The 26834-nt window shown below is 39.4% G+C and overlaps 1 protein-coding gene and 1 non-coding gene across 2 annotated transcripts in view; both read left to right on the top strand.

The window, feature by feature from the left end:
* Positions 1-26163, top strand: part of AP1G1 (adaptor related protein complex 1 subunit gamma 1) — a 77879-nt gene extending 51716 nt beyond the window's left edge. The window contains 13 exon segments of the mRNA XM_081806395.1: positions 1001-1208; positions 4268-4408; positions 5174-5228; positions 9598-9720; positions 9894-9983; positions 10601-10728; positions 12091-12195; positions 12859-13000; positions 13185-13311; positions 17532-17639; positions 17750-17910; positions 20659-20757; positions 22024-26163. Coding sequence (XP_081662521.1) covers positions 1001-1208; positions 4268-4408; positions 5174-5228; positions 9598-9720; positions 9894-9983; positions 10601-10728; positions 12091-12195; positions 12859-13000; positions 13185-13311; positions 17532-17639; positions 17750-17910; positions 20659-20757; positions 22024-22125 — 1589 coding nt within the window. The 3' untranslated portion in view covers positions 22126-26163.
* On the top strand, positions 1494-1578 carry LOC115943967 (small nucleolar RNA SNORD71). The gene has a single exon (XR_004078535.1). It is a non-coding gene; the product is annotated as a small nucleolar RNA SNORD71 (small nucleolar RNA).
* Positions 26164-26834: the final 671 nt, after the last annotated feature.

Genomic DNA, 26834 nt, shown 5'->3' with positions numbered 1-26834 from the left:
GTATTACAAACTCAGTGTTTTCAAGAGTGACTTTGCTTAAGATTGCACATGTATTTGAGTGACTTATCTAGAACTTCAACTCAGGGTTTTTATTTTTAGTCTGGTCTTAAAACTACTGTTTTGTAAAGAATTTGAGGATTTGCCTCATGACTTAACTTTTACTTTGTTTTACACTGTCAGCATTAGGAGTCAGCAAACTTTTTCTGTGAAGGACCAGATGGTCAATATTTTAGGCTCTGTGGGCCTTAGGGTCTCTGTGGCAGCTGTTCAAAACTCTGCATCTTGGTATGAAAGCAGTCATAGACTATGTAATTGATGAGTGACTGTGTTCCAATAAAAATTCATTTATAGAACCACACAGCAGAGGGCTATAGAGTCTTGTAGGTAGAGGCTGTGGCTTGCTGACCTCTGCTCCAAATTAAGAAAAATACATTTTGCATTGCAAACCTGGAAGGTGTTTGTGAACTCCAGCTAATTTTTTTAAGTAGATGAATTTATCAGTATTTTCTTTTGTTACTTTCCTTCGTGTAGTATATCCTGCTTGCTCTTTTTCCTGTTTTAATCAGGAGAAAATGTTCTTTCTTATCATGTGAGCATTTAAAAATGTGTAAATAATCACTGTGGTACCCTGAATTATCTCCTCCTTCCAAAAGAATTTCTAAATACTTGAATCTTAAACTCATATTTTTATAGGGGCAGTTTGGGTACCAGTATCAAATAAAAGCAAAGAAAATACAAATGGTAACATTGAAATCATTTCCTCTTGCATTTTGGGGCTAAGGAAAGGCATACTATATGTTTATTTTATTGTACTACTTGGAAGAATTTGGAAGAAGGGAATCAGTCACTTTTAGAAGTTTAAATGGACTTGACCATGAATGCAAATCTAAATTCTCCTGGTTACTACTACTTAAGATTAGTGTGTCTTTTATGCCTTTAAGATGTTACCCATTATACTCTCTAATTCGGTCTTGTCTTTTAAATATTTAAAAATATTTAGTCATTAGACATCTTCTTTGTCATTATTTATGTAGAGAAGAACTATCCTGAATTTTACATTTTAATTCTGTCTTCTGCAACTTCGCTTCATCCAGATACGTAGCTTTGACATCTTTGTTGAAGACTGTGCAGACAGATCATAATGCAGTACAGAGGCACAGAAGCACAATCGTGGACTGTTTAAAAGATTTGGATGTCTCAATAAAACGGTAACAGATTATTGATAGTTCTCTGCCCCACCCCCCACCTGATAACTTCATAATAGTTCTGAGAATGAGAATGTTGCCATTTGTTTTTATTTAGTCATTATTTTCACAGATGAACTCTGCTGAGTAAATCCTTTTTAAGAAAGGATTGGCAGGGAGAAGGTTAGGTCAATGAAGGAGGCCAATAAGGAATACTGAAGTGCACACTAAAGTTGTCCTTGGTTCTTTGATAAACAAACAGGGACAGATAAGCTGGGGAGAAGTCTGTTTAACAGAGGTACTGTGCTCTGTGTGCTGGAGGATGAAAATGCGGAGTGATCCATCGGCTAAGTGTTTTATCACAATGCTGAAACTCAATTGCTGACAGCACACGTTTTCTCACAGTACTTACGCCCCAAGATACTAGAAGCAGCTGTGGTTTTTAGAACAGTGCATCTAGGAATGACCGTTAGGCAGCAGATAGCACTTTGAAAAGGCATAAATTCTTTACCCTGATGGAGTAACTCTACTGAATCTATTGGAAGAATTGGAGATGTTTGTAAAAGCTAGTTATAGTTGGCCTCAGTGAACTGTGGTTGTTTGTTCAAATCCAGAATAAATTAGATTTGAAATGATCTCTGAAACCATTCATTTAACAAATATCTATTGATAACTGGGTTCCTTTTATTTGCAGAGAGCAGATGCTAAGTGCATGAGCAATCTAAAGACAGACCTAAACTCAGCAACAATAACTCATCTAGTGCTTTGCACAGGATTTTTTTTTTAACTAAAAAAAATTTTCTTTTAAAGATTTTATTTTTAAGTGATCTCTGTACCCAACGTGGGCCTCAAACCTACAACCCTACAAGAGTCGCATGCTCCACCAACTGAGCCAGCCAGGCGCCCCAGGATTTTTTTTTTGTGGGAGTGTGCTTTGCACAGGATTTATAAGTACCCTCTCAGTTGATTCTCAGAGCAAGCCAATGAGACAGACAAGACAGTTACTTCTGTCCCCTCTTAACAAATTAGTTAAAATACAGTCCCATAGGAATCAAATTATTTCCTCTAAACCTACCCCTGTACAGGGCAGACCTGGGAATAGAAATTAGACCTTCTGACTCCTATTATGTTGACTCTGTTGCTCATGACTTGGCTTTGCATTTCAAAAGTAAAACCTGTGTCTCCTTGACAGGCTATTTAACACTAGGAGCTCAGACTTTGGAGCCCGAATGCCTCATTTCACATTTTGGCTCTGTCTTTATTAAAATTGGTTTGGTTACTTAACTTTTCTCTGCCTTGGTTGTCCCATATGTAAAATGCAAATACAAGAGCACCCACTTCAGGGGCGTCTATTTGGCTCAGTTCATTAAGCCTCTGCCTTCGGCTCAGGTCGTGACCTCTGGGTCCTGGCGTCGAGCCCCTCATTGGGCTTCCTGCTCAGCGGGGAGCCTGCTTCTCTCTCTCTCTCTCTCTCTCTCTCTCTCTCCCCCCTTTCCCTCTCTCTCTCCCTCTGCCCCTCCCCACCACTCATTCTGTCTCTCTCTCTCTCAAATAAATAAATAAATAAAATCTTTAAAAAAAAGAGCACCCACTTCAAAGGGTTATGCAGGATTAACTGGATTATTATATATAAAGTACTTAAGCACTGTGTAAGAATTAGCTATTATTGTATTCCTGTAAAGATTGAATGTTGTTTATAGATTAGCTAAGATGAAAGTATTTCTTACTTATTAGATTGGTATTTTGAAAGTCAATTTATATACCATGTTTGGAATTATTGACCAAATATGAAAAGATATATGTAGTAATCTTCTAACTTATATGTTAAACATTTCCATTTTGCTTTGGTTGCCAAATTTGATAGGCAGTTATAGAAACTCTTAATTTGCCCACATAGCACATGCCCTTTTTCCCTTTGCATGGCCCTCATTCTCTCTTTCACCCCCCACCCCCGCACCCAGCTTTATTGAGATAAAATTAACATATAAACATTGTGTAAGTTTGAGGTGTTCGGTGCATTGATTTGATATATATTGTAAAATAGTTACCACCATGGCATTAGTGAACACCTGTATCATGGCACATAGTTACCATTTCTTTTTTGTGGTGAGAATATGTAAGATCTACTCCCTTAGTTAGCAACTTTCTTTTTTCTTTCTTTTTTTTTTTTAAAGATTTTATTTATTCATTTGAGACACAGAGATACAGAGAGAGAGCATGAGCGGGGGGGAGGTAGAGGGAGAGGGAAGAGCAGGCTCCCCGCCGAGCCAGGAGCCCGACGTGGGGCTTGATCCCAGGACCCCGGAACCATGACTTGAGCCGCAGGCAGACGCTTAACCATCTGAGCCACCCAGGCGCCCCTTCCTTAGCAACTTTCAAGTATATAATACATTGTTATTATTATTAATTGTTATCATGCTGTACATTAGATCCGCAGAACTTACTCATTTTATGACAAGTTTTGATCAGTATCTCCCCTTTCCTCCCACCCCTGAGACCCTGGTAACTACCATTCTAATATGTTTCTATGCTTTTGACTTTTTTAGCTTCCAGGTGTTAAGTGACATCATACAGTATTTGTTTTTCTCTGACTTATTTCACTTAGCATAATACCTTCAAGGTATGTTTTTATTCCAATTTTCTATATATCTTTTGATGTAGACTGTTACATCATTTTTGGACAGAAGTGGATGTAGTCAAAGAACATGGTGGCTTTAGCACATTTTTAAGGAATAATGCAAAGAGGTATTATCATTTGGTAATAATTTTTGTTGCTTCTCTTTTTGAGCCTTTTAACTATTCTGAATTTCAGCTTCATAGACTGTTGAACCCAAAATGCATTTTTGGTCATAAGTAGTGTATCTTTTAGAGCTTTTTGAAGAAAAGTGTTGAATGAAGATTGAGAATGTTAAAACTAACCTTGTTAACTTTGGTATCTTGTGTACAAAGATTGGGATCACAAGATTGTGGAAGGACATCGGTACATCTGCCAGTACTTGATGTTCAGAGACAACACACCTGGGTCTTTCATTCCCACTATAAATATCATAACTTTTTTTTTTTAAATTTTTTCCCTCTGCAAGGCGTGCAATGGAATTGAGTTTTGCCCTGGTAAATGGGAATAATATCCGAGGCATGATGAAGGAATTACTTTATTTTCTGGATTCATGTGAGCCAGAATTTAAAGCAGACTGTGCATCTGGAATCTTTCTTGCTGCAGAAAAGTAAGATTTAATTTTTACATTTATTGGTAAAAGATGCTTGGAACTTTTTGAAAGCATCTTTACAACATAGGGAAAGTGTTGTAAACCTCTTTAAAATGTCTAATGTTTATTTCAGGCTCCCAGTTAGAAATTTGCTTCATAGAAGGCCATTCTAGCCAGTATTTAAGTATGCTAAGCCCAAAAAGAACCCTACTTTTATAAAATCTCCTCTTCTATCTGTTCTTTAGCTTCTCATCTATGAAGAAGAGAATTTAGAAAAAGCTTTTGTCATTTGTTTGTGGGTTTTGGGTAGAGAATAGAAAAACTATAGCATCATAGCATCTAAATTGTGGTTCTGTATAAAACTTTTTGGAAGAAGTACCTCAGCTGTAATAATATGGTTATTTCTCCTCTCTGCACTGTGAGTTTAAGGGAATGAGTTTCTAGTCCTGGTGTTGCCTGGGTCTGGGAACAGTCCCTTTTCTTCTTTCTTCTCTGTCCTCATGCTTTGTCTTTATGATTTGTTTTCTGAAAAACTGGAGATGGAGTCCCATGTCTCAGCTCAGTAACTCCTATTGCAGTTACTATGTGAAACAACTGAGTTTGTGTACCATTTCATTACCCTTTGAAATGGGAGTAACTGCTAGATTTGAAGGTAAGATGTGTCCAAAAGTAATCACTTTACAAGTAAACCTAAAAAAGACTAGGACAGGATTTTTGAAAGTCACTGAGCACAGAATACTTCACAGGTTCCAATTGTTTCATTTGGTGCCATTATTTCCCCAGGTATGCACCTTCCAAACGGTGGCATATAGACACAATTATGCGTGTTCTGACAACGGTAAGTAGTGTTTTTTTAGCAACATACACTAAGTGCAGGATGTGCTGATTAATGAGGCAGACAGATCCCTTGTTCTCATGAAGCTTTATATTCTGGTTCTAGTGGGGGAGATAGGAAATTCATGGGGAAATATGTACTGTCCTGTTAGGCAAGAAAAAAATACTACGAGAAACACTGAAGCACCAGTCATGGCAGGGGAGAGTGGAATATGGGGCAATGGGCCAAGTTTTTTAGGTAGAGTAGTCAGGGCAGGTCGCTTGGAGGTAACACTTGAGGAGAGAGCTCAGTGAAATGAGGAGCCATGCAAAGGTTTGAGGGAATAGCAAGTGTTGCAAAGCCCTTGAGTGGCAACAAGCTTGGCCTGCTTGGAGGCAGTAAGAAGGCAAGTGAAGCCAGTAGCATGAGAGGCAGAGAATGGTAGGACTGAAGCAGGGGCTGGATTATATAGGGCCTTAGAAGAGTTTGGAATTTTTAAAAAAATATATATAGGAAGCCAGTGGAGGGTTTTGAATGACTAAATTTATTCTGGATTTAAAATTATGGTTTTATAAGATATTCTTTGGCAGTCTTCCAGAGTTTTGGAGCTTCTCTGTTTATCATTTGGTTAATAGGGATCAGAGATTTAACAGTCAAAATGAAAGTGTAGTGGCATATAAGGAAAATATAACTACCTATATCTAATTGCTGTCCCAGAAGTAGATACCATAAAGGGAAACTTTCACAAATTTAATCACATTAAAATTTAAAACTTGTAAGGCAAAAGGAAAAAGATCTGCAAAGTTAAAAAGCAAATGACAAGTGGGGGAAGAACACTGTAACATGTGACAGCATGTTAATATCTTTATAAGTAATTTACAATTGATAGGAAAGATCACTGTAATGAAAAAATTGGCATTTGAACAGACATTTCACAAAAGAAGAAAGAAATGGCTAGTTAACATTGACAAATACCTTTACTAGTAAAGAAATTTTACTTACTGGTAAAATTACAAGGGAGGCATCATTTTTTACTTGTCATACTTTTTAATCTAATTCCTAGTGTTGATTAGGAAATAGAGAAATAGGCAGTACTCTCCACTTCATATTGGGTATAAAATGGTGCCTTCTTTCCCATGTTCACTTCTGGAAATCAAGAGTTGGCCACTTAACTGACTGAGCCACCCAGGCGCCCCTAGTTTGTACCTTTGAACTCATTAATTCTCTTTTTAGGAATTTATCTTGGAAAAATAAAAGGACAGGGGTACAAAAATGTATATACAAAGATGTTCATCCCATCCCATATATAATGGGAGAAAACTGGAAATAAATACAAGTCTCCAAATGGGCATTGGTTAAGCAAGTTATGAAACATCTGTAGGAAGGAGTGATATCATTAAAATTATGATGTGTGTATATATATTTGTTGCTGTGGAATTCTGTCTGTGACACGCTAGTTTTCTAGTTTACTTGAATTAACTTTGTAATAATAAATGCACTGATGGGGAAACTATATTTTAACAAGAACTATGAATCTGGACACATTTTAGCTTTTATAAGGCTTAAAAGAAGAGAAAAATTAGAGCTCTTGAAAAAAAATGTTGTCAAAATCAAAACCATTCTTTTTAATGCTCCTACTTTTCATTTTTCCAGTTGACTTCTATAATCTTATTATGGTCCTCTGGTTTTTCCTCTTTAACCTATTGATGTGCTGGATTACATTAATAGATTTTTGAGTGTTGAACTAATACCTGGAGTAAATCCCACATGGTTTTGGTGTATAGTTCTTTTTATACATTGCTGTATTTGATTTGCTAATATATTTTTTAGGATTTTTGCATCTATACTGGTGAGAGATACTGGTCTATAATTTTCTTTGATCTCTGTGTTTTTCAGTTGTTTAATCTCCAAATATTTTGGGATTTCTTAGCTACCTTTGTGTTACTGGTTTCTAGTTAAATCCTATATGACTTTTATTTATTTATTTATTTATTTATTTATTTATTAAAGATTTTTATTTATTCATTTGAGAGAGAGAGAGAGAGCGCGCACAAGCAGGGGGAGAGGCAGAGGGAGGGGAGAAGCATACTCCCCGCTGAGCTGGGACCCGACGTGGGGCTCGATCCGAGATCATGACCTGAGCTGAAGGCAGATGCTTAACCATTTGAACCATCCAGGCACCCCTATTTATTTATTTTTAAAAAGGTTTTATTTAGGGCGCCTGGGTGGCTCAGTCGTTAAGCGTCTGCCTTCGGCTCAGGTCATGATCCCCAGGGTCCTGGGATCGAGTCCCGCATCGGGCTCCCTGCTCGACAGGAAGCCTGCTTCTCCCTCTCCCACTCCCCCTGCTTGTGTTCCTGCTCTCGCTATCTTTCTCTCTGTCAAATAAATAAATAAAAATCTTAAAAAAAAAAAAAAGGTTTTATTTATTTATTTGAGAGAGAGAGAAAGCACAAGTGGGGGGAGGGGCAGAGGGAGAAGCACACTCCCTGTTGAGCAGGAAACTCAATATGGGGCTCCATCCTAGGACCTCGGAATCATGACCTGAGCGGAAGGCAGACACTTAGTCGACTGAACTACTCAGGCGCCCCTGACTTATTTTTTTAAATTTGAGATGTTTCTGGGGTGCCTGGCTGTCTCATTTGGTAGAGCACGTGACTCTTGATCTCAATGTCATGAGCCCATGCCCCACGTTGGATGTGGAACCTACTTTAAATAAATAAATAAAAATAAATTTGAGATGTTTTTTGTGGCCCAGAATGTTGTCTGTCTTGGTGAAGACAGAGAATAATGAGGGAATAAAGCTCTCATTTGAACTTGAGAATAATGTGTTTTCTGCTGTTGGATGAAGTGGTGTATAAATGTCAATTAGATCATGTTGATGCTTTCTCTTATTTAAAACACTGCTTTTTCGGGGTGCCTGGGTGGCTCAGTCATTAAGCATCTGCCTTCGGCTCAGATCATGGTCCCGGGGTCCTGGGATCGAGCCCCCACATCGGGCTCCCTGCTCGGCGGGAAGCCTGCTTCTCCCTCTCCCACTCCCCCTGCTTGTGTTCCCACTCTTGCTGTCTCTCTCTCTGTCAAATAAATAAATAAAATCTTTAAAAATAAATAAATAAAACACTGCTTTTTCCCATTAGGGAAGAAGAATGTAAAGCAAATTACTTATTTTTTAGCTTCTCTCCATTCCTCTTTGACCATTTCCCCAAACTTCTCTCTCTGGCTTTGTGTTTTTTTAGCAGGAGTAGGTATCCCAATCACCTAGGGTTTTTTCTTTTTCTCTTTCTGTTTCTGTCTCTGTCTCTTTCTTCTTTTCTTTTTCCTTTTTCTTGGTCTCATTCTTGTAAATCAGATCTGCTCCTCTGTCCAGTAATGGGAGCTTGATCAAGATGGGCTGATACTAGTCACAGGTTCCACTGTTTATATGTCTTGCACAGCTTGGTTATCATAATTCTCTGACAAGGCCAAGATTTAGTTTCCTCATAGGTTAGATAGCTTTACTTTGTTCCATGGTTGCAAATATTATCTCAGATTCTACTAGTCAAGAGGACATTAAAGAGACCAGGTTTGTTTTTGTTTTTAAAGTGTGGATGATTAAATACAAAATATTTCCCGTTTCTGGGACAGATGGTTCTGTAATTTTTATAAACTCTAGTTTTTAAAGGACAATCTGATGTTTTAAATGAAGTTTTAAAAAGGTTACTATTTATTTAATTCTTATTTAGAATATTGCCCTTTTGGGGGTACCTGGGTGGCTCATTCGGTTAAGCATCTGCCTGCGGCTCAGGTCATGATTCCAGGGTCCTGCTCAGCAGGGAGTCTCCTTCTCCTTCTGCCCCATCCCTCTGCTCGTGCGTGCGTGCACATGCTCTCTCTCTCTCTCAAATAAAATCTTTAAAAAAGAAATTTAAAAAAATGCCACCCTTTTGGACTGTTGATGACCCTCTCCGTCCCCCAGAGTAAATGTGGCTTCTATAAGTAGCCCATATGATTTTAACTGTGTTGGGGAGTTGTGAGAAGGGAGAGGTTGTTGTAATTAAGTTCCCAGTGAATGTACTTCTTAAATTTTTGAAATCTCAAACCTAATCTGTTTTGAGTAGAAAAGGCCTTTCTTTTCTACTCAAATGTATAAAGGTCCTTTATATTTTACTTTTACTTTGACAAAGGAGACTTTTTAATTTTTTATAAAATAAAAAACTTGGATATTCATTTAAATGAGAAGTCAGTCATTTGAATAAGTAAGACTTTGAAGTTTGAGGGGCATATAAACCTGAGAATTGGAACCAGCTTTATCTTTGAGGATGCTTTGTAGTAGTCTCCTTTGAATAAAAGCAATAGCTAACATTTCTTAGCATTACAGTATGTTTCTAAGGGTAACTGCATTTCCTTTTAGGCAGGAAGCTATGTTCGTGATGACGCAGTCCCCAACTTGATCCAGTTAATAACCAATAGTGTGGAGATGCATGCCTATACTGTCCAGCGCTTGTACAAAGCAATTCTTGGTGATTATTCTCAAGTAGGTACTTTCTGCTTTGGTGGGGAAATTACCCATTATGTTCCTGGTGTGTTCTTATTACTAACACTCTAGATGTGCCTTGGTTTTGACCTTTATGATTCGATGACCTGTGATTTGCATTAATCCTTGCAAGGATTAAAAGCCTTGGACAAATGATGACTTTCTTTTGACAGCAACCTTTGGTACAAGTGGCTGCATGGTGTATAGGTGAATATGGAGATCTTCTTGTATCAGGCCAGTGCGAAGAGGAAGAACCTATTCAGGTACCCTTTGTTACTCTTTCAGGAGGGGAGAAAATAGCTTTTTTGGTCATAGGAGTATAGTGTTTAATGAGGAGTTGAGGTTGATTCCTTGAAAACCTGTTAAAGAAGTTAATGCCAGAATTATATTGGGGAACTTGTGAGTTTTTGAGATGGAACTTACTAGCCCTATGTGAGATTTTAAAACCATCTGCAGACCTACTTCTCACCTCATCAGACTGAAATATATTGTTTCTCCTACCCTGTGGCTTGATAAGAAGAAATGAGACATATACGTGTCTGCATTTGCTTATTAAAAGACTGGCTTTAGGAGAAGTTGTGGCAATAACACTTGAATCTATTTATCCTTTTTTTTTCTTCCTTTACTTCTGCCTCTTGAAACTAATATAATGTGTCTCTCAGCCCTCACTGGGTATTTTCCACTCTTTTTTTTTTTTAAACCTCCGTCCTACCTGCTTCTGATTGATGGATCAGCTTGGACAGTTACTGTGACAAAGCACAGATTGTGTTAGAAGTTTTGGTAATGATGGTAGGGTTGTCTTTTTGGTGGCATCCTGTAACTTGATATCAGATTTAGATATTTATGTTACAATTCATCCTACATTTTTTTGCCTCACCAGGTAACAGAAGATGAAGTGTTGGATATTTTAGAAAGTGTCTTAATCTCTAATATGTCCACCTCTGTGACCCGAGGTTATGCCCTCACTGCCATTATGAAGCTTTCTACTCGATTCACCTGTACAGTAAAGTGAGTATGGAGAAAAAGTAGGATGGACATGTTATTTGTAATTTTTAAAAACTTCGTTATGGAAAATTTCAAGCAAAGGCAAAAATAGGATAGTAAAATGAATTATACATACCATTATTCCACAGTAATAATTAATTAATGGTTCATCCTTATTTTATCTATACTTTGCTCCCTCTTATCCTCACACCCCACCATTTATTATTTTGAAGGTAAAAAGTTATGTTTTTAGGGCGCCTGGGTGGCTCAGTTGGTTAAGCGACTGCCTTCGGCTCAGGTCATGATCCTGGAGTCCCGGGATCGAGTCCCGCATCGGGCTCCCTGCTCGGCAGGGAGTCTGCTTCTCCCTCTGACCCTCCTCCCTCTCATGCTCTCTGTCTCTCATTCTCTCTCTCAAAATAAATAAATAAATAAAATCTTAAAAAAAAAAAAGTTGTTTTTAAAATCTGATTTCTAATGCCTTTTCTCTTTTTTAAAGTAGAAAAGTTACTTCACTATTATAAGGGTTCTGGTTTATTATAATATTTTGAGATTCTGAAGAGGAAGAAAATCACAAAGGTTTTAGTGGTTAAATGTTTAAATTCTCTTCACTATTTTGGATAAAAGTCAATTGGATTAGTTTCCCAGCCAGGCATATTTAAGGCAGACTTAGTTCTCTTAGACTTTCTGTAAGGCCCTGTGAAAAATTATATTTTTTATTAACTCTTTAAATTGTGAACTAGAAGAATTTGTTGTCAGGTAGTAACCCTTTGTTGATAAAAGCTTATTTTAAATTTGTTAAGAGAATGAACATTACACACTTCTTTTGTAACAAATTAATAATTGGAGGTTTTTTCTAGCAAATTTTGGGGTATGGGACATTTAACAGACAAAATCTAGCATTACAGTTAGAACAGGTTTTTTTTTTTTTTTTTTTAATATTTTATTTATTTATTTGACAGAGACACAGGAAGAGAGGGAACACAAGCAGGGAGAGTGGGAGAGGGAGAAGCAGGCTTCCCGCCGAGCAGGGAGCCTGATGCAGGGCTCAGTGCAGGGCTCGATACGGGTCTCGATGCGGGTCTTGATGCGGGTCTTGATCCCAGGACCCTGGGATCATGACCTGAGCCAAAGGCAGACGCTTAACGACCGAGCCACCCAGGCACCCCACAATTAGAACAAGTATAGTGGTAAATGATGGTGTTGAGGTATATGTTGGATGAAAGAAGACAAAGGAAAGGTGTTTTGTTTTTGAAAAGATACGTAAATTAAGGAAAGAGGAGTATTTCAGATTTTTAACCAGAAAACTCTGGTTTGTTTATTCTCTCTGCTTGTTTATGAACTTTCTTTTGGGTATTTGAATTTGTTTGTCATTTTATCCCAAAGCCGAATTAAGAAAGTGGTTTCCATCTATGGAAGCAGCATTGATGTGGAACTCCAGCAGAGGGCAGTAGAATATAATGCACTTTTTAAGAAATATGACCATATGAGGTAAGTGAAAGAAGCTAAGCAGTGCCTGTGGCTGTTAGTGTCCTGAACACGTTGTCATGATAATCCGCAAAGGAGACTCATTCCTTGTGCTTTATTAACTGGACATCACAGTTCTATTTAGTCCTAATTGCTTGACTGCTTTTATTTGTCCATCTCCTATTCTGCCTGCCCTGTAAAGACTTAAGATTCCTGTGTCCTCTCATTCACCTTCTCCCCTTTCTTTTGGTATGAAGTGTTTGCTTCATTTTCCGTTTTATTTGGTTAAGAAGTGGGAGTTGTGTTTTTTCAAGAGAATCTCATTCCAGTGTTTAACTTTGTGATGCATGTTCTTTTTTCCACTTCTTTTATGCAGTGTCTTCTTGATTGGAAATTGTTAATACTTATTTACTTTTCTTTCATTCCAATTTTTCTACCACCAAGAAATCCCAGTCTCTCGGGATTTAGGTGGACAGTTTGTCTATTCAGGGTTTCTTACCCGCCCTTAATCCAGCCAGGAATTTAGGTCATGTATTCTTGTAATCTACCTTCTATTTTTGTGTGTGTGTTACAGGGTGGGGAGGGGAGATGGCTGTCCATGTTTGACACCAGTGTAGTAACAGTGATTGTCTTGGGTAGGGAATCTAGGTTAACTGCCTAGAATTTAACCACTTCAGATTCTTCCAGGTCTGCCCTCCTTGAGAGAATGCCTGTCATGGAAAAAGTGACCACAAATGGCCCTACTGAGATTGTGCAGACAAATGGAGAGACAGAACCAGCTCCACTAGAGACCAAACCACCACCCTCTGGGCCACAGCCCACCAGCCAGGTAGCTTTTCACTTGCTTATCTGGGAATCCTCATTATCTTATAGTTCCTTATAAACTGATTCTTTTCAGTCCTGGATTGATTGATTGATGGCTCTCTTCCTTATTTTTAAGTGTTGAAAGAGCTTTGCCTTAGCTGCAGATTAGACAAATGACTAATGAATTGAGATATTATTTCCTCGTATAGGCCAATGATTTATTGGATTTGTTGGGAGGAAATGACATAACACCTGTTATTCCAACTGCACCTACGAGCAAACCAGCTTCTGCTGGTGGAGAACTTCTTGATTTGCTGGGAGACATCAACCTTACAGGTGAGACCAGACTGGAGTTATTTAATGCCTTGGCTGGGGCATTTTTTGGGGGGGGGGGGGCGGCACTATTTTAATAATTTTGGATCAGGAGAAGGCAATGCAATGTAGTGGCACAAATGACAACTTTTTTCCACGAGACAGTAGTTGTGTGGCCTTGACCAACTTACTTTACATCTCTGAACACGTTTTTAAATCTACACAGTGGGGCTGTTGCAAGGCTTGAGATAATGTGTATGAAACGTTCAGGGCAGTGCCTGGCACTCAGCAGGTCCTCAGAACTCCTTCGCCTCCCTTACTTTTAGTTACGGTACTGGTGCTCCCACCATATCCTGTAGGCCGGATAGTATGACAGATGCTGAACCCTAGGAGCTCCCGGCAAATGCCTGCTGGCTGCACAAGGGAGCTGGGACGAGGGATGCTGAGTGCAAGGTGCAGACCTAATTCTGCTGCTTCTGAATGAACCACACTCAAATGTCATCCCTGCTGATGGAGGGTCAAAGATAAAAACCTCTGTACAGAAATGGTTCTTTTTTCATTGAAAGCAATGCCCAGTCTCAAGGGCCACTGAGCCACCCACGTACCCCGGATTTCCTCTTATTTTAGATTACATTCTTAGGTCAAGTTACTCAGTCTTTCTGGTTCTGTTTAAAGTAAGGATGAGAGGTGCCTGGCAGGCTCAATCAGTAGAGTGTGCAACTCTTCGTCTTGGGGTTGTGGGTCGGAGCCCACCTTGGATGTAGAGAGTACTTAAAAATAAAATCTTTTAAAATAAAAAAAGGATGGGGGGCACCTAGGTGGCTCAGTCAGTTAAGCATTAGCTTTCGGCTCGGGTCATGATCCCAGGGTCCTGGGATCAAGCCCCACATCGGGCTTCCTGCTCAGTGGGGAGCCTGCTTCTCCCTCCCCCTCTGCCTGCTGGTCCTGCTTGTGCTCTCTCTCTCTCTGTCAAATAAATAAAATCTTTTTTTTTTTTTTAAGATTATTTATTTATTTATTTGACAGAGAGAGCAACAGCGAGAGAGGTAACACAAGCAGGGGGAGTGGGAGAGGGAGAAGCAGGCTTCCCGCGGAGCAGGGAGCCCGACGCGGGGCTCGATCCCAGGACCCTGAGATCATGACCTGAGCCGAAGGCAGTCGCTCAACAAACTGAGCCACCCAGGTGCCCCTAAATAAAATCTTTTAAAAAAAATTAAAAAGGATGATAAATACTTTATCTTACGAGCTCTTTGTGAGGAATGGTGACTTATTCAGTACATGCAGGACACATAGTAGGCACTTAGTAAAGGTTGTATCTTTTCCTCAGTGCATGTGGCTGCCAGTTTCACTGTATAGTTACAAGTATTCTGTATTATCATTTTTTTAAAAACCCTAACAGGTGAAAGATTGGCCCTATTATTTTGTTAATTTTTTTTTTTTCCAATCACAGAGAATGTTACATTTATCCATATTTTTGCATTACACATGAATTTCTTTTTTGCATATTCCTTTTGTATCTTAACTCATCAGGGGGTCCTAGTGTTTTGTTTTTTTTTTTTTACTTTCTTACTTTCCTAGTGTTACATGAAAAAGCAAACTGATAAAATGTTAAAGAGCCTGAATTTTCCTTATTCTAATGTGTTTTAAACGCGTTTCCCCATTTTCGTTATTAGGTTAAACTTTTGAGTCTTACATTCTTTAAGCCATCCTTACAGTCATATATCCTAATGCATAGTCATTTAAGCAAGTGGAAATTAGGAAATAAATTTAGTGTGTGTTTTTAGGGGAACTGGAGCAGTGAGTTTCTGTTGTTTCCCAAAACTTATTGTTCCTTTACAGGAGAAAAGAGCTAAAATCTGAGGGGCTTAGGGACTCATAATGCTGCCTATATATTTTGAGTAGCCTCTGATTTTCCATGGGAATGCATTTCTGAAAATTGTTTTGAAAATGGAAATTGTGGGAAAATTACTAGAGTTATAAAAGTTAGGAGAACTATATGAATATTTCTTTGTATACTTTATTGGTAATGTGCTTGACTGCACTTGGCTGTGGTGTTCACATTTCTTATGGTTTGCTTAGCCATATGTATTTTTACTTTTCTTGCTCACTTTTAATATGTCATTTTTTTCTCTTGTACTTGGGTATTTTTTTAAAAAAAGATTTTAGCCTTCATTCACTTTGTTAATCTTTTTTGAAATGGTGTATTTTCAGATAATTTCATAAGTAGTTTGAAATCTATTTAAACCTAAAATGCACTCTTTATTTTGCTGTTTTCTTTTTTTTTTAAAGATTTTATTTATTTATTTGAGAGAGCGAGAATGAGAGAGAGTACATGAGGGGGGAGGGTCAGAGGGAGAAGCAGGCTCCTCGCTGAGCAGGGATCCCGATGCGGGACTCGATCCCGGGACTCGATCCCAGGACTCCAGGATCATGACCGGAGCTGAAGGCAGTTGCTTAACCAACTGAGCCACCCAGGCGCCCTATTTTGCTGTTTTCTTATGCCTTTTCTTGGAATCCTGATTTCTGTCAGTTCATGGTCATTTTCTATCACTTGCATGATCCTCAGCTTGTTCTTATTTGGAAGGATCAGCTAAAGATGTAATTTGGTGACTTGTTTCCTCCACTTCATACCACCTCTCCCCGGGTGCATGTGTGTTAAAATTTTATTATGCAGGGCGCCTGGGTGGCTCAGTCGTTAAGCATCTGCCTTCGGCTCAGGTCATGATCCCAGGGTCCTGGGATCGAGCCCCACATCGGGCTCCCTGCTCTGCGGGAAGCCTGCTTCTCCCTTTCCCACTCCCCCTGCTTGTGTTCCTGCTCTCGCTATGTCTCTCTCTGTCAAATAAATAAATAAAATATTAAAAAAAAAAATTTATTATGCAGTATTTAACATCCATAAAATATAATATTGATCTACTTAGCTTATAAAATAAAATCTTATTAAATTATTATTATTACTAAAATACTACTTTGCCCACCAGGTGTTGGCAGTGTTTGGAGATATTTTTGATTGTCACAACTGGGTGCATGCTACTATCATTTAATGGGTAGAAGCCAGGGGTGCTGGTAAATATCCTGCAGTGCGCAAGATAGCCCTGTACAGCAAATAATTCGCCTAAAATTTCATTAGTTTTGAGGTTGAGGAACTTTAGTTTAGAGGTATAATCATGTTCAACTCTACTATTGCCACATTGTTCTCCAGGTTGTTTGTACTAATTTATATCCCTACCACAGAGATTAGAAGTCTGCATTGCTCCATCTTCTTACCAGTATCTGGTATTATCAGACATTGAAATTTTCACCGTTCTATTGGATGTGAAGAAGTATCTCATTGTGGTTTTAAACTTTATATTCCTCATTACTGGTACTATACAGTGTCTCTTTACATATGATTCTCTTTTCATTAAGGTTCCCTCTTCTGTGAATTGCTTGTTTATATCTCTTACCATTTTAACTTGGGTTATCTTTTTTTCTTATTGATTTGTAGAAAATATAGTTCTGGATACTCATCCATTTGCTATTTTGTAGCAAACATTTTCTCCTGCCTGTGGTCTGTCTTTCTGTTTTATTATAGTATTTTTTAATGAATAAAAGTTACTCATTTTAAAGTATTTGAATATTTAGTTCTTTCTCTTTATGGTTTATTCTTTTTTTTTTTTTTTAAGAAATATATTATTGGGGCGCCTGGGTGGCTCATTCGTTAAACGTCTGCCTTCGGCTCAGGCCATGATCTCAGGGTCCTGGGAGTGAGCCCCGCATCGGGCGCCCTGCTCAGTGGGAAGCCTGCTTCTCCCTCTCCCACTCCCCCTGCTTGTGTTCCTTCTCTTGCTGTGTGTGTCTCTCTCTGTCAAATAAATAAAATCTTAAAAAAAAAAAAAATATATATATATATATTTATTTATTTAGAGAGTGCGAGGAGGGGGAGCGGCAGAGTGGGAGGGGAAGAAAGCATCTTAAGCAGGCTCTGCACTCAGCATGGAACCCAACACGGGGATTGATCTCATAACCCTGACCTGAGCTGAAACCAAAAATGGGATGTTTAATTGACTGAGCCACCCAGGTGCCCCTGGTTTATGCTTTTCGCATTTTGTTTAAGGAATCCTTCTCTTAACCTAAGATATAACAATTTTCTCCTGTATTTTTATTTATTTATTTATGTATTTATTTATTTATGTATTTATTTATTTTTGGTGAGCTTTGTCATGCTGGCTAAGATTGAGTTACCACCAGAATGTTTCATTTAGGTGCTCCAGCTGCTGCTCCTGCCCCTGCCTCAGTCCCACAGGTAGCCCAGCCCCCCTTCTTGTTGGATGGGCTTTCATCACAGCCTCTTTTCAATGACATCACTACAGGTACGATTACTGGTGTTATCACCCTCGGTGAGAGGTGGTTATTGAAGAAAAGAATAATTCTGTAAGCATTAAGCTGACTGCAGTTAGACTGATCTTCCTGTGCTTTCCAGGCATCCCCTCCATCACAGCATACAGTAAGAACGGCTTGAAGATAGAATTCACCTTTGAACGGTCAAATACCAACCCTAGCGTCACAGTGATAACGATACAGGCCTCCAACAGCACAGAGCTGGACATGACGGACTTTGTTTTTCAGGCTGCAGTACCAAAGGTACTACAGTGTCTTCTTTGCCTTTTTCATGCATTTGATAAGTGATATATTTTCATGTTTAGAAGTTAAACTGAATTTGCAAATTTAACCCAAATTAACAATAATGTATTATGGTTCATTGAAGCATGTCATTTTGAAAGCTTTTTACTTGGTCAGAAATATTCTTACAATATAAAGAAAGGACATTCTGGTAATAGCTAGTGAGATTCACAGCAGAATTCTACAAAGTGGTCTGCTAATGCTCAGGTCATTGAGGATGGGTGGGGTTCAGTAATACAGTGGTAAAAACCTAAAAAACACAAATTCTAACATGGAATTAAAATTCATTAAGATGAAGGACTTTATCTATTTGGTATTCTCTTCTAGTTACTGGATCCGAATTAAAAGTTTTCATCTCTTGGTATTTATTAAGTGAAAGAAACATTCCTTCTTCATTAATATCTAGTTTAGTATTGATATACAATGACTGCTTGTTTTTGTAAATTGAAGCTTTGTTTATACCAAATCTTAGTTTAAGGAAACTTTATGTCCGTCTTTGAAAAATGAAAAGTTTTGTATAAAGAAATATTGAGAATGAAGAATGGGCAAAATTTTCTGGCAAAGACAAGATAGTATTTTAGGCTATATGGTCTCTGTTGCATCTACTCATTTCTGTTGATATAGTGGGGACAAAAACCCATATATATAAATGAAAGAGTGTGATTCTGTTCCAATAAAACATTTACAAAAACAGATGTTGGGTCATTCTTGGCCGATGGGTCATAGTTTGCCAGCCCTTGTTTTAGAATAAGCTAATCTAATCTTTGCAGTGACATGTGAAGTAAGACATTCAAACAACACATTTTTGGAAATTGAAGACCTTTTATTTGTGGTTACTGCTGACTTTGTAGCCTCCTTTACTTGCATTTTTTAGGAGCCAGAGTAATATAAATGTTTTTAGAAGCACTAGAGTGGGGTGGTTTCAGTAGTAGTTGTATGACATTAAGCAAACTTAGCCTCTATGCCTCAGTTTCTTGTTTACAAAGGGAGGATGGATGGTGGCAGTGATATCTACTTCCTAGGGTTCGTTTGAGGGATAGATGAGTTTTATGTACTCTCTACTGTTTTAAAGCACTTTTCATATGTTCATTGCTCAGTAAACATTAACTGCTGCAACTTTGGGTTTTACACTTGTTACTCTAGACTGTGCTCTAGCAACATAGCGTCTCTGCCATTAAAGTATGGCCTTATTTTTGGTGTTGGACTGTATAATACCTTTTTGCATGTCATGATGTATCTTGAACTTCAAAATAATCGTATATCATAGATTCTACTATTACTTTTTATTATCTCTGAACTTGAGATGCATTTTAAAATCGGGACTTTATCATAATTTAGTTGGTAGCCTGTTTTCTTTCTCAGTGGTGCATATAAAATAATGGTGTGAAAAACAATGGGTAATATTTCAGCTTACATAATCTATCTTGATAATAGAATTATAATAAGACCCAACATAATAAGCCTGTGAGTTGATATTAAATCTCTTTACTCTTAAAATTTTGGTCCTAAGAGAAGGCTGGATAGACTTTCCTCCTCTTGTCCCCCGCCAGCGCCGGTCCCCACCTGTCTTTTTCTGTCTCTCTCCCCCTTTCCCTTCTCTTTCTCTCTCTCTTTTTCTCCCTCTTCTCTCTTTCGCTCTTCCTTCTGCCTCTCTTTCCCTCTCTATTTTTTCTCCGCACTGTCCATTATTTTAGAAAACTATGCTTTCAGGAAAAATTTTTTACATCCTAATATGGGGGTGCCTGGGTGGCTCAGTCAGTTAAGTGTCCGACTTTTGATCTCAGCTCAGGTCTTGGTCTCAGGATCATGAGTTCAAGCCCTATGTTGGGCTCCATGCTGGGCATGGAGTCTACTTAAAAAAATAAAAAATAAAGCAAAATCCTAGTATGTAGAATAGCTACATACATACTATATTGTGCTAACAGTTATGGTTTACCTGTCTTGCTGATAGCACTTTTATCTCTCTTCTCTGTAAACAAACAAGTAAAACCCCCCAACACTACAAATTATGGCAATTGGCTTTTCCAGGTTTTTTGCTGCATAGGCTAGCTCTGTAGGAAATTGTTCGCATAAGACCTGTGACCCCGATGGGGGAGATCCTGAGTATTCCACATACATATTAACAGCTTGGCTCTCCAGCCTTTCTTACCTCTGTCATGTAGCCCTTGACACATTCCAGATTATGTAGACTTGAGAAAACAAAAGTTTAAGTCTCCCTATCCCAACCATCCAAATACACAAAAGCATAAAGGCCTGTACTTGGTGATTGGTATGCTGGTTTGTTATTTGTAGAAAGGGTTTTTTGTTTTTCTTTTTTCATTTCTTTCCAGCTTTTTTTTTTTTAGCCACACACACCCGTTTTTTTACCTGCATAGTTGATCAGTTACTATTAAGTGAGGTTGCCAAAACAAGAATTGGTCACCTTTTGAAAAGTGGTAGGCTAAAGTTCCTTCTGCCTGAAAGAGGAGGGTGGCTCATTGTTAATTTTCATGATCAAAGACCTAACAGTGGGGTTTTTAAAAATAACGTGAAGGTTATAGTCAGCCCACATACTCTGAATTGTTGATATCTGGAGAACAAACAGAACATAGTAGTCGGTCAGTCTGTTACTTGAGTTATTATCTGGGTGTCTGACTTTTATTTGTTGACATCTCTGACATAGTATTGAGTGTATTCTTTTTTCTGAAGAGTGCCCTTTGTTCCCCACAGACATTCCAGCTGCAGCTTTTGTCTCCAAGCAGCAGTGTTGTCCCAGCATTTAATACGGGGACCATCACACAAGTCATTAAAGTTCTCAACCCGCAGAAGGTGAGTAGCACGTTTGAAGACAGTGTCTGAGTGACGTGTAAGCATATTTCCTGAAATAAAATTCTGCTTTGTTTCTCTAGGTTTTCTCTGACTCATAGTTGTAGAAGAAATCTGTGAAAATGTCTAGTCTATCCTCTATTCTTTTGTAGATTAGATAATAAACACAGCCTAGACACTTGAAATGGCTTAGTGGCAGCATTAAAATGCAGCCTTTTTTTTTTTTTTTTGCGAGGGAGAGGGGGCGGGAGGGGCAGAGAGAGAATCTTTAGGAAGCTCCACACCCAGCACAGAGCTTGATGGTGGGGCTCAGTCTCATGAACCTGAGATCATGACCTGAGCCAAAATCAAGAGTCAGGCACTCAACCAATTGAGCCACCCAGGCATCCCTAAAATGCAGCTTTAAGGAATTATCTATTTAGATCTATCTATCTACAGATCTAATATCTATCAAGAGAAGACGGAAAGCTTAGACAATTTATCTAAATAGATAATTCCTTAAAGCTGCATTTTAGGGATGCCTGGGTGGCTCAGTTGGATAAGCGACTGCCTTCGGCTCAGGTCGTGATCCCGGGGTCCTGGAATCGAGCCCCGCATCGGGCTCCCTGCTCGGCAGGAAGCCTGCTTCTCCCTCTCCCACTCTCCCTGCTTATGTTTCTGCTCTCGCTATCTCTGTCTCTGTAAAATAAATAAATAAAAAATCTTTAAAAAGGGGCGCCTGGGTGGCTCAGATGGTTAAGCGTCTGCCTTCGGCTCGGGTCATGATCTCGGGGTCCTGGGATCGAGTCCCGCATCGGGCTTCCTGCTCCTTGGGAGCCTGCTTCTCCCTCTGCCTCTCTCTCTCTCTCTGTCTCTCATGAATAAATAAATAAAATCTTTAAAAAAAAAAAAAAATCTTTAAAAAAAAAAAAAAGATGAGTATGTTTACCTCATTTTTCTGGAAACTTGGATACAAAGGTTGAATCTTTTTGAGAAGCCCTCAGCCACTGTTACTATGAAACTGCTCCCAAGTGGTTCTGTCCCGTGAATGCAGTTCTCGGACTGAAGCTGATGCTGTGTTCCGGAGATGCACTTTCTCTACTCGACTGCATGATGTTGGCCAGAGTAGTAGGCAGTAACGGTGGTGGTAGTGGTTATTTGCCTGTGTGTCATTTTTAAGAGGCAGCTTTGCTCTAAAATAATTTGTTTGGATTAAAGGTCTATTTGTGGACCACACAGATTCTACAGATTTCCTTTCACTGTAATTTACAATTCTCTGTTCTTCTACAGCAACAGCTGCGAATGCGAATCAAGCTCACATATAACCACAAGGGCTCAGCAATGCAAGATCTAGCAGAAGTGAACAACTTTCCCCCTCAGTCCTGGCAATGAGGGCCCGGCACCATTCTCATTCTTGTCCCACTCAATCAAAGGAACCCTGGGAAGGAGGTTGTGATCGCTGGCAAGTCCCCCCCAACTGTACCATGGGCATGAGGAGCTAAAGAGAACTGTTGAGGAGGATTTTCCTGAAGTTATTGCTGACCTTGAAGCATTGTCAAAGACGAATCTCCTCTCCTCCACTGTTGAGGCCGGCTGCTTCTGGAGGCTACTTTGCACTCTTCCTCCTCTTCTCCTTTGTCCGCACTTCTCCACCCCTCCCACATTTACAGCCGGAATCAACATTCCCTGGGCCCCTGAGGAAATAAGCAGCTGGTCTGGAGGAGAGGACTGGAATCCATGGCAAGAAAACACTCACTCTGTCTCTGCAGCAAAGAGTTGCCCCTTCTTTCTACTGTGTTTTTCTGTGGACTGGGCGAGGTGGGGGTATCCACTCCTCAGTAGCTGGGTTACCATCTTCAGGCGCTTTTTACATCAGGCATTCAGAATGGAAATGTTAACAATGGACATTAGGGAGCCCTGCCTTTTTCTACTGGTTCCCCCAATGTTTGAAAGAGGCATTAGGCTCCTGGTAGCCTTTTCTGTGCATTGCTGTATACACACAGACACACACATGTATGTAATTTTGTTACCAAGACCTGGGCAGACCTGGAGAGGTTATTTGTAAACACTGGACAGATGCAGTTAAAAAGAGCTTGTGTTGAGATTCGGCATGAAGGATATGGTGCTCTCTTTGTAATAGAAACTCCCAAGGCTCTTCCAGCTCCCCTTTCTCTCCATTCTTTAGCTGTAGTCATGAATACTCCCCATGATTTTCAAAATTGATTTCCCTGAAAGTGCAAAGTGGACAACTTCTAAAAGGCATATTAATAGTTATTAATGCCCCTATCCCCACCACAAATTTTAAAGTTTCTCCTAAGCCCATAACTTGCCTGTTGAACTATGGTAAATGGGTGGAAAGAGGAGTTTGCTTTTTAAGATCAGACTCCTTAACAAAAGCACCTTTGCCCATAGGAAGAGTGAGTATCAGACTCATCCTAGAGCATATTGGAGTCATCTTCTCCATTACTCCAAACCTTCCTTTTTATTTCCTGAGCCTGGCTTGGACCTTGGCATTCCGTTTGAATTCCTTCTTCTAACTGGAACATTTGTGTTGTATCTGTAACACTGGCACTGAAATAAAGACCACGCGGTTAAAGAAACCTTTCCTATATTGTACTTTATGGTGTTGGAATGAAGCCTTGTAGCTTCCTTGCCCCCTTGTGAGAGGAAGTCTTATGGACACCATAGAGTCTGAGAAGTTGGTCTCATGAGAGAGGCCAGTCTCATGAACATCTGCATCAAGGACCTGAGGTCTGGAGCTTTTGAAACTAGGGAGAGTGCCGAGTGCTTTTTAGAAAGGACCCTTGTGTCTCAGACCTTAACACTGAGTTGCTGGGATGAGGTAAGGTGACTTCTGTGGCACCAGGTGCCACGTCTGATGTGCTCAGGAAGAGAGGACAAGTCAGGACTGCCGTGCTCTTAGAGGGTTTGCAGTCATTACTGTATTGAGTACAGTATGAGGACTACCTTGGCTTTGGTCTTAAACCTGGGTACAAATCTCTTTTTTCTCCCCCCTCATTTCACCAAGCCTTTACTTAAAATCTTCAGTGTCTTGTCAAATCTAGCTCTGTATCAGATGCGAGATTATTCCTAACATTTGACAAACTGGGGTTGAACTAAAAGGCTTCAAAGGGGAAACTTTCTGGTCTTACTCGTAAACAAGAGCAAGATTTGCTAAAACTTACTCTACTGGGTAAATGGTTGAGTCAAGAACAGGATGTTACCTTGTCCATGCACAGTTTTTAGTAAAGGCAAGTGTGGACTAGTGTATGTTTCAGACAACTTGTTCAGCCTGGGCAATGGAGAATAGCCTTTCAAGGTTTCTTTGCCGACGGATTTCATTGGATGGATACTTAATGCTGTGAAACAGAATAGGATTAACATAGTGTTGGTGGATTTCTCGAACAGAATTTATCTAACATTCCTCTCTGGGTTAGAGGCTTTATTCTTCTCACGTTAATAGTTGACCAGCTCAAGTTTCTTTAGTTGGACTGAATTGAATCTGAGAAATCTGCCGAAGACCATGCTATAAGACAGTGCTAGCTAGTGGAGCTGGAAAGGGTCTACTCTAGTAACAAAGCATCTCTGTGCGTGATTATAGTTTTGAGGTAGAGTTATGTGATTATCCATAGCTTTGTCTAGACGGGATAAAAATCATGGCCTTAACGCAAAGGGTGCTGCCTAGAATATTTGGAGTGATTTTGGAAAGTGAAGCTGAGCACCACACTGAAGAACTAGCGGCCAGAAAGCTGCCTAGGATCCTGATGGTTGTGACGACTCTTTCAAATGATGGGATCTTTGAAGGCTTCAGCGTGCCTTAGTTTCTAGGATCAGAATTAGTTCTCCTTGTACTTGGCCTTGCTGCTAAAAGGAGAAATCTCTTACTTTCTATGAATACTTACACATTTCAGTAATTTATTTCCCTGGTATGACCATGCAAGGGGGAGCAAATTTGGATAGATTTACGTCAGAGCCATTGTGAGGAAAGAGTGATTTCCATGGCTGTCTTAATAACCCCAGGGTGATGAGCAGTGAGCCTACACATACTCGGACAATTTCACATGCATTTTTACCTCATTTCCTCCCCCTTTTTCAGAGTAGTGTATCCTATCACTCCCACCCCCTCCACCCAAGTAATCCTAAGGGACAATTCATCTAAGTGATCTCAAAAAACTGCAGGAAGGGTGCTCTACCCGAGAAGCTTCTCCCACAATGCTCTGGTGCTGTTACCTTGAGGTGATTGGGACAGTCATGGAATGTTTTATGCTGTCTGTAGTGATCATCTGTTCATTTTAAGGTCTTTCTCATTTAAAGAAACATTCCTCAGTGTAACATTTGGGAGGGGATTTTTTTCCTCTTAACTGGGTTAAAGATGTGGTTCATACCCTTTATTTGTCCCATTCATATAAGAAAGTAGACATTTGAAACTGTTCAGCACTAACAGTTTGAGTATTTCCATCTACGGTATAACATGCTTTTCATTTTTACATTCTTCTAGAAGAGGTTGGATGTTAGGGGATACTGTTTTTGAGGTTCAACTTTATTATTTTATGCATTGGAAAATACTTGGGCCATGAGAACTAGGGGGGGAAGAAAGAGTGTGAATATGTCTTATTTTTTTCTAGTGAATGTATCTTATCTTCATTGCCCTAAACCGAATGAGAGCTAGCGAGCAAAAAGTGGATATTCACGAATTTGTGGTTGGTGAAGAGGTGGTTCATGACTGTATACTCATGTGTTTGGGAGTGGGGAGGGTCACTGAAGAGCCGAAAGTCCTGAAGTTTAAAACACGTTGACCGGCTTTGGCTCAGGAGGGTGGGGCTGCTTGTGGAAGTGAATCACTCTTTTTCAAGCAATAGTAGTGAGTGGGCTCCATCTGCAGGGTTCCAGGACCCAGCGCACTTAAACAAAAGAACGTGCTGAAGCAGCTTGCACAGTTGCTTCCGTGAACTTCCGTGAGGCTGATTCTGGCTTCAGGATGGAGCATCGGAGTTTTTTTGTTTTTGTTTTTGGAACCTGCTGTTGCGCTTTGTGTGTTTTGTTTTTGTTTTCAATTTGGGGGGTTGCTCATGGGAAAGAGCTTCTGGACTCTTTCCTTTGTGAACTCCCACTGTGTCCCTGTAAAGTCCCATTTCTTTCATAATTGTTGTAAGTTACATTTTCATTAAGCCCCATCACATCTTCTTTACTGTAAAAATATTAAAAGGCTGTTTCTAAGTGGGACAGCTAATTCTAATTATTGCAGACATATTTTTGAGATGTAAAAAAAATTTAAAATTAAATGATAAGTCTTAGAGGCGAGTGAGGAATAAAATGGATGTAAACATTTACATGGGATGCATTAGAATTCTGCTGTGTGTATTGTCTTTTGGTTGAAACAAATTATGAACAGTGACTAATAATAAAAAGTCAATACTCAATGATTTAAAATTTGCTTCCTTGCTTCTTATAAGTGGATTGGAGAAGCCTTGAATGAATTCTTATTCCAGAGCTTTGAGCCAAACTTACTGACCTGTTAATGTTCCTTTTACGCAGAAATCTCACCTAGAAGAATTTGAACAACCTAAATACAACAGTCAAAAGTGCATTTGGGGGGCGCCTGGGTGGCTCAGTTGGTTAAGCGACTGCCTTCGGCTCAGGTCATGATCCTGGAGTCCCAGGATCGAGTCCCGCATCGGGCTCCTTGCCCGGCGGGGAGTCTGCTTCTCCCTCTGACCCTCCCCCCTCTCATGCTCTCTCTCTCTATCTCATTCTCTCTCAAATAAAATCTTTAAAAAAAAAAAAAGTGCAATTGGGAATTTTAACTAATGATTATTAACTCATGCTTACTTCTCCACATGGGTGAACTTTCAAACAAGGCAAAGAAATCATATCAAAGTGAAATGTGTATTTAGAGGTGGTCATGGGGTTTTAGTTATAAGCTATTTGTAAATTGTTTAAGTGTATCTGTGACTGGGAAGAGGAAGGTTTGACCAGCCAAAATGAATTCTATTGCATGATCTATTTAATGTGAATTCTTCCATAGAAGTGAGAGTGGCTGGGTGTTGGAAGCTATAGGCTTTCTATTGCTTGGGTGATCCCTGATACTCCCTTGATTGAGA

This window comes from Leptonychotes weddellii, chromosome 16, assembly GCF_054177405.1.
Source record: "Leptonychotes weddellii isolate Sample4059 chromosome 16, ASM5417740v2, whole genome shotgun sequence".
NCBI classification, from domain to species: Eukaryota; Metazoa; Chordata; class Mammalia; order Carnivora; family Phocidae; genus Leptonychotes; species Leptonychotes weddellii.
This window is presented reverse-complemented; position numbering and strand designations above follow the sequence as displayed.